We start from the raw sequence: 12742 nt of genomic DNA, 5'->3' as shown, positions 1-12742 counted from the left end.
GAAAGAGGGAGCTCTTCTTAATATTTTGACACCAAAATCATGTCGATACACCTTACCGATTGCGAGTAAAGCCACCCACGCTTTAACTTGACAGACTGTAAATGTTCTTTGAACAATCAACAAGTTTATTTTATGCAAAATATAAGGCTGTTCATGCAAAAGTTTCCAAAATATACGTTTGTTTATTAAAAATTTTTAAATAATGAACTATTCTTGTCCATTGACAAAGTATCATAGCCAACAATTCATTTCCAATACATTTTTAATTTATTTCGTTGAGAAAATGAAGCCTATTCTTAAAAAAATAATCAAAATATTTATTTAATTATAAAAATCGTTTAAATAATAAATAATTTTGATCAATTTGAACAGAGTTAGTGCTAGAAGTCACTGGTAATATATTTTTAGTTAGCTCCACAGAAAAATTATACCTGTTCGTGAAATAATGTTGAAAATGTGAATTTGTTTATAAATATTGTTTAAATAATTAACAGTTGCTTCTAATTTTAAAAAAATGACTACAAGATGTCATCGAAACATTTTGTATTATTGTTTCTGCAAAACATACACCCTATTCTTACGAAAACTGTGTATTTGTTTATAAAAATTGTTTAAATAATTATGAAAGAGCAGCTATTCTTATTTAATCACAATTAGGCATTGATTTTTCTGAAACTTCATATGAAAACTATAATTCTCAAACAACTAATCATTGAAAATCTCGAGGAAATGGGCAATGTACGTTTATTTATTTAAAGAACCATCGATAAATTTTGTAATTACTCTAACCTAACGAAAACTATTGTTAAATCATCATCACACCGACTTAAACTCTTTTTAAGTTTATCTTAAAAACTTTAAAAAAATGTACATTCTGAAAATCGGGAATAAAATATTGTTCATTTTGTTGTTAAATACAAAATTTGTGTTTTGAAATAAGAGGATTTCGTAGTTCAATTATGTCAGATGAACATTTTTTTTTAATATTCAATTATAGCGCGAAAAAGTAGGAAAATCGAGAGGCAATAAGGAAATAAAAGAAAGAAAAATTAGGGAAAGGGAAGTGAGAGAAATGAGAAGAGAAGTATGAGAAAACTAGGGATAGTGAGGAAGAATTGAGGATGGTGATCAGGAATTAGAGGTTTTGAGGAAGAATTAGTGATAGCTAGGGAGAATTAGGGAAAGGGAATTTAGTGAAGTAAGAAGGGATGTTGGCCGTGAAGTTAGGTAAGCTTAGATGATGAGGAAACATAAGGGGCTTAACAGTACAAAAATAAATGGAGGGTAATTATGGAAAGTGAAGGATAATGAGGGGAGGGAAATTGGGAGAATTGTTGAGTTAACAAGTAAGGGCAATTAGGGAATAGGAAATAGAAATAGTGATTGGAAATGAGGGGTGGGAGAGTAGAGGAATTAGGAGAAGTAGGCGAAGTAGGCGAAGTAGGAGAAGTAGGAGAAGTAAGGGGAGACAAATTATGGGTATTAAACGAGAATTAGGGATAGGGAAGTAGATGAAGTGAAATATAGTGAAAGAGGGAAAGAAGTTTACCTTCTTAGGAATATTGAAGAATAATCAAGGATAGTTGATGTTAGTAAGCGGGAATCAGATGTATTGAGGGGAGTTATTGTTAGTGAGGGAGAATCAGGGAAGGGGAAGTTAGTAAAGTGAGATGGCATGTCGGACAGGAATTTGGTAAAGCATATGAAGTGAAGAAAAATTTGGTGCAAAAAAGCACAGAAATAAAGGATTGGTAACTAAGGGAAGTCTTGGGAAATGAGGGAAGGAAATTAGGAGAACTGAGACGTTGGAAGTGAGGGTGATGAGAAAAGAGAAGATAGGAATAGTGATTCGGAATAAGGGGAGGGAATGTAGAGGAATTAGGAGAAGTTAAGGTAGACAAATTGGGGATTGTGAGCGGGAATTAGGAATGGGAAAGTAGATGAAGTGAAAGGCAATGATAGAGTGGAAGAAGTTAAATGCTTAGGGTTATTGAGGGAGAACTATGGATAGTGAGGGTAGAAAGGGAAGTGAGGGAGAATAAGAGGTAGTGAGAGAGAATCCGGGAAGAGAAGGTAACTGAAGTGAGAAGGAATGTGAGGCAGGATGTTTGTGATGCATGGGAAATGTGACAAAATTGGAGGCAAATGGCAGGAAATGAAGGAAAGGGAATTATCAAAAGTGAGAGTTAATAAGAAGAAGGAAGGTAGGAGAATTCAGGAGTCGAAAAGTATAGGGTAATTGGGAAAAGGAAATAGAAATAGTCATTCGCAATGACGGGAGGGAAAGTAGAGTAAGTAGGGGAAGTAAGAAGAGTGGAGGAAGAGAAATTAGAGGTCGTGAACGGGAATTAGAGATATTTAGGGAGAATTAGTTTCAGTGACTGACAAGGAGGGTAGGGGGTTTTAGTGAAGTGATATGGAATGTTGGACGGGAAGTTGAGGAAGCATCGGAAGTAAGAAATAATTGGGGGCGAAAAAGTACAGAAATAAAGGATGGGTAACTATAGGAAGTGGTGAGGTAAGAGAAGAAAAATTATGGGAACTGAGGAGTGGGGAACTGAAGGTAATGAGGTAAAGGGTGACAAATTAGGGGTAGTAAGTGAGAATTACGGGTGGGAAAGTAGATGATCAGAGATAGTAGGGGAGGATTAGAGGGAAAGAGAGAGAATCAGGGAAGGCGAAGTAACTGAAGTAAGAGGGACTGTACTGCGGGAAGTCCATGATGCATTTGAAATGAGGGCGAATTGGGAGAAAAGTACAGGAAATAAAGGAAAGGGAACCATGGGAAGTGAAGTTTTGTAAGAGGAGGGAATCTAGAGGAATAAAGCAGTCAGGAAGTGTAGCGAAATAGGGAAAAGATAATAGAAATATTAATTCGGAATGAGTGGTGGGTAAAAAGAGTAAGTAGGCGAAGTGAGTTGAGTAAAGGGAGTCAACTTAGGGTTAGTAAACAGGAATCAGGGTACGAAAAGTAGATAAAGTATGGGAAATAAGGAGAAATTGGGAAAATAGAAGAAGAGGACATTATAGGTTGGAAACTGTGGGAAGTGAATCGTAAAAATGAGACAGTAGGAAGTAGCGAAGAAAAAAGTAAGTTGTGGAGTCAAATGGTGAAGCGAAGGGAGAGAAAATACGGGAATATAGAAGGAGTAGGGATAAGAAAGTATATAAGGTAGAGTTTTAAACGACTTAATCAACTGGCTTCGTTAATTGATTATCCTAATTAATTGGCTACAAACCCTTTTTGTACACCTTTCTTGTACTTGAAATTGATATGATATTAGATTCATTATTATTTCAAAGAAAAAAAAATATATATTATCCCCAAAATGGAACTGATTCAATTAATAAAATCTCTATTTAGAATGACCAGGTATATAATCACAATATTTTTATTTAAAATATTGAATGTATTCTTGAGTTTCAATTATGGACTAATTGTATCTAGAGAATTCGTTTTAAATTTTGGTAAAACCGTTTTAGTGTACGAACATGGGAAACAATCTGAAACACAATGTGAACAATTCAGAATCAGTGCTTAATCCGCGAATATTTTAACGTGCAAAGAGTGACAAAAAATTTTCCGATATTGAATATCCATATCTGTGACCTGGTTAAAAATGTTTTAAATCGGATTTGTGTTGTCCGTTTCATTCATGAAGCTAGTGGGCTTTTAGCAATGTATGGACAAATCTATATGCCGGGACCCATGAATTTCACAAATTATAAATTTTAACGGCTGCCAATCTCAATATTTTTTTTATTCTACTACACATATCAATCTGTGGATTGCAAATTATTTTAATTAAATTTCGGACATTTACGTTTTTCTAACGCATTAAAATTTTAACTTGATTCTTTTTATGCTGTTATATTACCAATACATGTTACTGCATATAAAAAATGTGTAATATAAATCATTAATACAACTTTTAGATTTAGATCAGAAGATAAAATAAGCTTTCAAACGAGCCCTCATAAAACCTTGTGCGACCAATGGTTTATATAATATGAATTTGTTAATTAAGTTTGCATTTTCCCTGAGAAACCGACAAAATTAATTAATAATTATTTTTACAACTAACAATATCACCATTTTGTCTTTACAGATTAAAATAGAAGGCATATTGAAAGGTTTAATAAATAATGATTTTTGTCTATACTGACACATAAAATAAAACTATCCTTTAGCACATTAATTAAATAAGTGTCAAAATCTGCCAAGTGAACCACCTATTTGTTGACGTTCGAGCTTTTTTCGCGAAAATTACTTTATTCGGTTCCCAAGTATTAATGAAAAATACAATGTGTGCGGTTTGGTAAAATTCGAAGTTTTAGCAAATTTATTGTTAATAACACTTCTCTGCATGAATTTGGCCATTATTTGTTTGCTATCGATTTGCTGAATGTATTTTGCTAATATTTAAAATTTTATTCGTAAACTTGACACCTGTTCTCAAGAAGTTTCCCCCTTTCCCGTTTCCCCTTTTTTAATTAAATATTCGATATTTAGAAATACATTATCCTCTATATCTTCCCTTTTATTTTTTTTCGTTGGTTCCTATTCTCTTCTCACCCTTTCCTACTCTTCACTCTTGCCCACGCGTCTCCCTTCCTACCATCGCTTCGTGTTTTCCACCTCCCCCTCATAACCCCTCCCATCCTGTTCTTAATCCCTAATCTGCTCTTTCCTTTTCCTTATCATTCATCTCATCCCCATATCTGTTCTTCCAGTCACTCTTTAACTAATCTTCTCCCTACTTTTTTAAGTTTTATACTCCATTCCACTCCTTTTCTATCATCTATTTTCTGAGGGTATCGCCCACTTTTCTGAATTTCCCCACCCATATCCTTTTTTTCTACTTTCTCATCCGTTCCTTGGCCTAATTCTTCTTTCCTCTCCTTTTATGTTTTATCTACTCCTCTTTTCTTCTATCGTGTCCTCATCCCTTCCCTCCTCACCTCTCCTTTCCACTCTACCCAACTACTCTTGCACGCCTTCTCTATTTCTCCTTACGCTTTTTCCCTTCTCCTTCTACGTTCTTCCCTACACTTCTTTTCCCCACCTTCTTTCCTCTTGTCTTATTTCTGTCCAGGGCTACAAAACCCTGAAAAGTTGCACTTTTTGTAACTTCTTATCAGTAAAAAAATGCCAAGTAAGCCCGATTTTGATTTTTTTTTTAAATCATAGTTTATAAATTCTGAAGAGTTTGACGCTCCGAACTTTTGTGTCATCTATTTGTTTATCAATAATTTTTTTACTCGAAGTATGCAAAAAAAGAATTGTTGTACATACAATTTTTTGCGCTATAATTACTGATTACAGAATGTTTATATTATCTTAAATGCATGTTTGGGGAATCATATAATACAAATAAGTTGTTTATTATTCCATTTATTTTTTATAAAGAAATTTTATGAACAAAGTAGCAAATAGTCTTATAATCCGTAAAAGAAATTTCTGTTCACCAAAAGTGCTTCATATTAATGTAGGAATAACATTTAATTACAAAAATATTTGAGTAGTTTATAATAATTATTGTTATAAACAATTATTATTGCAACATATAAAAATTTAAGATCATTAAAAATTAAAATTTCGTTCGATCGCTAGAACGACTTCAGATATTCCTTAAAATAATAAATGTTTATCAAGGTTTGCTAAAATATAACAATTTACATTTTTATAAACAAATTCAAAATTTTGGCCCTTTCGCGTAGAAAGAAAGATTTTTGCACTGAAAATGTTTTAAGCTGTGGGACGAATGATTGCTGGTCACAACAATGTTTGAGAAGTTAACAATCAACATTGTTGTAAATAATTTTCGTGAAAAAATATTTAAATGTAAGGTTTTATAAAAATTTTAATTTTCTTCGATCGCTAGAATGGTTACGGATATTACTAAAAATATATATCTTTGGTAATATTTAGTAAAATATAACAACTTGAAGGTTTATAAACAATTTAGATAAATCTATGCGAAAGGGAAAAAATTTTGAATTTTTTATCTAATTTAATTACAAAAATTTTAATTTTTATAATTTACCAAATGCTAATAAATATTTATTATTTTAAGGAATACTTGAAGTCTTTCTGGCGATTGAAGAAAATAATTATTTTAAAAAATTGAAAATTCTTATAGTTTGCCACAAGAATTGTTTATAAACAATTATCATTATAAACTTTTCAATTAGTTTTGTAACTGATGTCATTCCTACATAATTGTGAAGCATTTTTAGCAAAAAAATGATTGTTTGCCCATGATAAGACCATTTGTCAAATTGTTCATTAAATTTGTTTATAACAAATAAGTGGAATAATAAACAAATAATTTGTATTCTATGAGTCCCTAAACATTCATTTAAGACAATATAAAGTTTTCCTAATCAGTTATTAAAGCGTAAAAAATGGTTGTGCACAAAATTTCAGTTCTTTCATTTTTTGAGTGATAAAATTATTAATAAACAAATAGAGGAGACGAAAGTTTGGAGCCTCAATCTCTTAAGAATTTGAAAAACGGAAATTAAAAAAAACAATTTGGACCAAAATTGAAAGCTCTAGACTCGATTAAAGTTTTCATGTAATGCGTTAGAAATAAAGATTGATATTCGATGATCAATTATAAAAAATTAGATCAAGAAGTTATACTTATTTTAATTCATTTAATTATATGGTTTATATTTTCAACAAATAACAGTTATTGTGAAAATAAAAAATTTGTATCGAAAAATGTCCAGTTTACAATTACCGTATCAAAAATTAGTAAAATACATCCAAATAATCAATAGCAAATAAATGATGGCCAGATTCAAGCAGAAAAAGTTATTAACTATAACATTTGTAAAACTTCGAATTTCACCAAACTACTCATATTTCATTTTTTATTAATGGTTGGGAACTGAATAAAGTAATTTCCGTGAAAAATGCTTGGCCATCGAAAAATAGGTGGCTTACTTGGCAGATTTTGACTCGCAAGAAGTTACTAAAGGTGAAACTTTTCACGATTTTGTAGCCTTGGGCAGAAATAAGAGGCGAGGAAAAGAGATGGGGGAAAGAAATGTAGCAAAGGACGTAGAAGGAGAAAAGGAGAAGGGGAGGGAGAAATAGTGAGCGCGTGCAAGAGTAGGGGAGAAGCATAGGGAGAATTGCGTCGGGAGGGGAGAGGAGCGGATAGGAAAGAAGAAGAGAAAAGAGAATACGGAAAAGGAGAGAGAGAGAGAAGATGTAGGCCAAGCAAAAGGTTTGTGAGAAGTTGGAGTGGGGGGAAATAGGAGAGAGGGCGGAAGAGTGTAGGTAGAATAGACAAAAGTAAAGGTGTGGAAGGGAAAAAATGAAGGAACGGAAAAGAAAGGATAAAGAAACGAATAGGGGTGGCAAAATTCAGAGGGGTGGATGAGACGCTCAGACACAAGATAATAGAAAAGGAGTGGAAGGTAGTATGTAACTTAAAAAATGAGGGAGAGGATTAGCTAAAGAATGAATGGAGAAACCGATATCGGAAGTAGAGGAATAATCCGAAAAAGGAAAGAGCAGAGAAGGGATTCAAAAAAGAATGGGCAGAGTTACTAGAAGGAGGTGAAACGCGAAGCGTCAAGAGACAGGAAGAGGAGTGGAAAGGATGAAAAGGTACGAGAGGGAATTGAAAGGGAGAGAAGGGAGTAAGAACCAACGAAAAAAAATAAGAAGGGAGATACAGATTATGATGGATTTTCAAATATCACATATTTAATAAGAGAAAGGGGAATGTTTCTGGAGAAAAGGTGAAAAGGGATAATTGGCAGAAAAGAGGTAATGTTGGGGAATAGCTGGATTATAGACTGGTTTTCTTATCATTTGACGGTTCTAATATATATAACCATTCCTTGATCCTCGTTTATTCCTGAGACTGAAAGCGTGGAAGAAGATATTGCCGTATTTTAATTAAAATACGATCCACGAGTCGATTCCTCTACTAAAGTACCCCACCCAGGGTTTCTCCTTTCGTCGTTCACTTCATCAAGTTTAAATGTAGACTGTAAACTGTAGAGTGCAGACTACTCCCAATGCATTCAGGTAGGGCTGCTCATTTAAACGCAGGAGGTTGTTCACGTGTCCCATATCTTCCATGTGCCCAGCGAAGTCAAATAAACTGCCCAGATTTGTTGAGATTTACGAAATCGCGTATCTGGGCACGTTGGAATTCTACTGGATTTATCGTTAGAAGCTGATTTTACTGCCCCATAAAATTTATGGAATAATTTTTTAAAAATTCTAGTTTTCATTTAAGAATTCAGTTTTTGGATTTTATTTTACGAATGACTTGTACTTGATATCGGCGGATAAAATAAATGAAAAATAAAATTTAACTTAATATCCTCAACTGCGTTGTCTCCACACACGCATTCTGAAAGCTACAGGAACACTTTTGAAAAAATTTTATTTTTGTTAGAACATTTTGCTTTTAGATTTGATTTGACCAATTACTTGTACTCCATATCGGATTATAAGAAAAAATTTTAACTCAATATCCTCATCCGAAAACTGTGTTTTCTATACGCACGCATTTTAAAACCTGCAGAAAATTTTTTGAAAAATTCTGGTTTTCATTCAGACATCCTGTTTTTGGATTTTATTTAAAAATTTTATTGAAACATCTTGTTTTCAGATTTTATTTTGCACATTACTTGTACTTGCTATCGGATAATAGAAAAAGTTTCAACTTAATATTATCTTCAGACAACTGTGTTTTCTCCACGCACGCTTTAGGCAAGCTGCAGAAACAATGTTGAAAAGTTTAATTTTCATATTAATATGAGGTTTTTTATTTTATTTCACCCAATAATTGTACTTACTATCAGAAAATATAAAAAGTTTTTGTTTAATTTCCTCTACCTATACAATGTTACTATTAAATATTCTATTTGGACAAATGCATTTTATTCACCCTCGCACTCTGAAACCTATAAGGAAATTTTCAAAACATTCTAATTTTTATTCACACCCGGATTTTCGATTTCATTTCACCAATCACTTGCACTTAATATCGGGTAATAGAAAAAAAACTGTCAACTAAATATCCTCATTGGACAACTGCATTTGCTTCACGCACACAGTCTGCAAGCTAAAATAATTTTTTTTTAAATTCTAATTTTTATTGAAAAATCTAGTTTTCAAATTTTATTTTACACATTACTTTAACATGATATCGGATATTAGAAAAAAGTTTCAACGCAATATCCTCAACCAGAAACTGCCTTTTCTTCGCGCACGCACTCTAGAAGCTACAGAAACAATTTTAAAAAATTCTAATTTTCTATCAGACATCCGGTTTTTGGATTTGATTTTATTAAATACTTTTCCTTGATATTAAATAATAGAAAAGAGTCACAAATAAATATCCTTATCCGACAACTGCGGTTTATCCAACTACCACTCTGAAAGCTAGAGCTGAATTTCAAATACTAAGAAAAAATGATTTTCATCAAAATAATTATTAAACAAATTAAATTTTTCTACCTACGCACCTGGAAAATAAAAAAAAACTTCTTAAGCCTAAATTACTCGTCCTTGAAAAATAGGTAAGAGTTCGTCGTCAAGGTCAAATCATCTATGCTAACTTTTTGTCTTCTTGAACAAACTCTATTTTGAAGAGAAAGAATTTTATATTTATAGGGTGAATTAAAATTTAGCAGTTTCAAAATGAAACTTTAAAAATTGAAGAGATAATATAAGCGTTCGAGGTTGAATATTTTTTAATTCCGTATCTTCAAAATTAAAAAGTTCGATTTTAGATATACAAAGCAGAAATAACGTTTTAAATTTACGACACAATATTAAAATTAAGTGTATCGAAATGAAATATTTAAAATAACTAAATTATTACTGATATATACAGTGGAAGCTCGTTTATTTTAACGGCCTTGAAACGTATATATTCTATCATTTGAAGGCCAGAGGGGCCCCCGCCTCTTTCACGATCTTCAGGTTATTTTTGCGAAATGATGTTCATTGGCTGATCCGCCCGTGTATCGATGCGCGCGCTCTAAACAATTTTTTGAACTGCGCATGTGCTGAAAAGCGCGGGTCGATTTGAAATCAATAAATATGCACTCAATTCCAACCAAAGAGGACGTCCCGTTTTTCGGGGTCCATGTATGGGGGGACTTCAAATAAAAGTGCTTTCAAATAGATTACATTTCAAATATGCCAGCTTTTACTCTATTAAAAATTTTACGACACAATACATTTGAATCGAAACTTGCAAAATAACAATTCCTCATTTTTAAAGTGCCTTTCAAATTTTCTAAATCTCTTTTTGATTTAACTTGGAAATAGTAGACAATTCTTGCTTCGAAAATAAAATCATGGAAGAACAAGTCAGCCGAAATTGAATAATTACAAAATTTTATTATATCCTGAATTGAAAATCTTAAACAGACTGCATATCAGAATATTGTTTTAAGGAATGAAGAATTTTTTATAGAGATTTTCATGAATGTTGTAGTTACCTTTTCATTGAAAATGAGAGTGTAAATATGAAAAAGTACTCTACTTAATTTAAGTAGAAACTTTTTTTTATATCTGCTATATTTCTTTTCATAGTATATTATTTTTACAAACTTTTCCTGCAGAAAGAATATTTTATGTGCTATGAAGGTTAATTATTTTTCTAGGCAAGTCGACAGGCCTTGTAACAACTACGAGAGTGACGCACGCGACACCTGCTGCGTTATACGCCCATTCACCTAGTCGATATTGGGAGGATGATGGAAAAGTGCCAGCGGCAGCACGCACATCCTGCAAAGATATTGCTCGTCAGCTTCTGGAAGAAGAGCCTGGCAGAAGCATTAACGTAAGCATCAATTTTTTACATTTGAAATAATAAATTTTGGTATGTTACGCTAACCTATCAAGAAGAAATTGAATTTAAATACACCTTCTTTATAATTAGGCAAAATTTAAAGAGGTATCCTTTTCCTACTCCTTTTACTTCTTCCCCTTCCCATTAACACACAACCTCTCCCCTTTCTTCTCCCATTTCTTCCTTGTATACTTCTTTTCTTCACACTTTCCCACCCATCACTTCCCATTTCCCATCCGCAGCCTCCCTTTCGTTCCGCTACTCATCCTCACTTTCCTTCTACCTATACTCCCATGAACCCTGCTTCTCTTCCTCTACTATGGCTTCCCTTTTTATCCTTTCCTCCTTCCTAGATAATATTTCCTACTTCTCAACTCCTCACTTCCCTTGCCCGTTTTTTACTACTGTAAGGGCCCTTAATCCTTTAACCATCCGTCCCCTTACTCACCATCCCTTCTCTGCCCTATGCCTCTAGTCATTTCCCTTAATTTCCGCTTATTGCTTTTATACACTCTCACCTCCATAATACGCCTTCCTTGCCTCCTCTGTTAGTCTGCCATCCATACTTCCCTACTCATAATATCCTTTATCTCTTATTCCTCGCCTAACGTTCCTTTCTTCTCCACAGTCTGTTCTTTTTACTTTTCTTTTCCTACTGTCAGACCCCTGTTCATCCTCACTTCCCTACTAACACTTCCGTAATTTCTGTCTTCCGCACCTTCACCTCATATTTCTCCCCTTATTTCCCAATTTCTCACTTTCTTTAATTCTACTCTTCTGCTTACTATTACTTCCCTGATACCCTTTCCCGCACTTTGCGACCTCATCTTATCGTTCTTTACCTTTGTTTCACCTTCTTCCCCTACATGCCTTTAATATTCTTACCCTAATGCACCTACTACTCCCTAACATACTCTTCCGTCTTGATTTTTTCTACTGTCCTTCTAAGTCAAACTTTTACTTTTCACCCCTTACTTCCCTTCCTCTACTTATCCTATATTCCCCATAACATACACTCAAATTTCTTAGGTCTTCCCTATCCTTCCGCTCGCCTTAGTTGACCTCAGTTCCCTTATCCTAGTCACTCTTATACCTCACTAACCCTTGCGTCACTTCTCAAACCTTCTGCGAATTTTCCTGCTTATTATTAACTCCGCTTAATGACACTTAACACCATCCTCTATCTCACCCTACTATCTCTCCTCTAAAGTCCCTTTTCCTTTGCGTAGACTGTCTTCCCTTCTTCTTAATTCCTAACATCCCTTGTTCTACTTTCACTCATATACTCGCTCATACTTGCCTGCAACTCTCTCTTCTCACATTTCATACCTTTCTTGTTCTACCCTTCCACTAATTTAGCGTACTTCTCATTTCTTTCTCTAATATACATCATCTTACTTCCTCTATCTCCTTCTCAGTATATCTTTACTGCTTTCCCGCTTCTCACTTATTTTTTCCTAATCCTACTTCGCTACTCACCCTGACACCACTACTATACCTCTCCTACTTTTCCTTTAAAGTCTGCCTTTATCGTCACCCACCACTCACCTTCTGTCCCTGCTATCCTCCGCTCTACTATTTTTTCCCCTAGTTTCGCCTTCGCTTACCCATCTTATCTTCGCTACGTCCTTTTCGCTATTTCCACCACCCTATTCACACTCACTTTTCTACTACACCTCCTCTTACTTATTATTCCTTGACCCAACCATCCCTATAGCTCATTTCCCCTATTCCCCCTTCCTCTACTATCATTACCCCTACTTCTCCATCTACTTCTTTCCATTTCCATATAACCCTTACTTGCCCTCCTTAGTCTACAATCCATAATTTTCCATTCCTCACTACCCTTTCCTTGCTCTTTTTTTAATTCCCAGTACACTCTCCTTACTTCTTGGGCGTTT

General features: G+C 33.9%; 1 protein-coding gene across 1 annotated transcript in view; it reads left to right on the top strand.

The window, feature by feature from the left end:
- The window catches only part of LOC117181033 (alkaline phosphatase-like), a 501469-nt gene that overhangs the window by 356308 nt on the left and 132419 nt on the right, over positions 1-12742 (top strand). Inside the window, exon 4 of the mRNA XM_033373602.1 lies at positions 10654-10832. Coding sequence (XP_033229493.1) covers positions 10654-10832 — 179 coding nt within the window. The remainder of the gene's footprint in view (positions 1-10653; positions 10833-12742) is intronic.

This window comes from Belonocnema kinseyi, chromosome 10, assembly GCF_010883055.1.
Source record: "Belonocnema kinseyi isolate 2016_QV_RU_SX_M_011 chromosome 10, B_treatae_v1, whole genome shotgun sequence".
Lineage (NCBI taxonomy): Eukaryota > Metazoa > Arthropoda > Insecta > Hymenoptera > Cynipidae > Belonocnema > Belonocnema kinseyi.
Note: the sequence above shows the minus strand (reverse complement) of the source record. Positions and strands in the feature narration are given on the sequence as shown.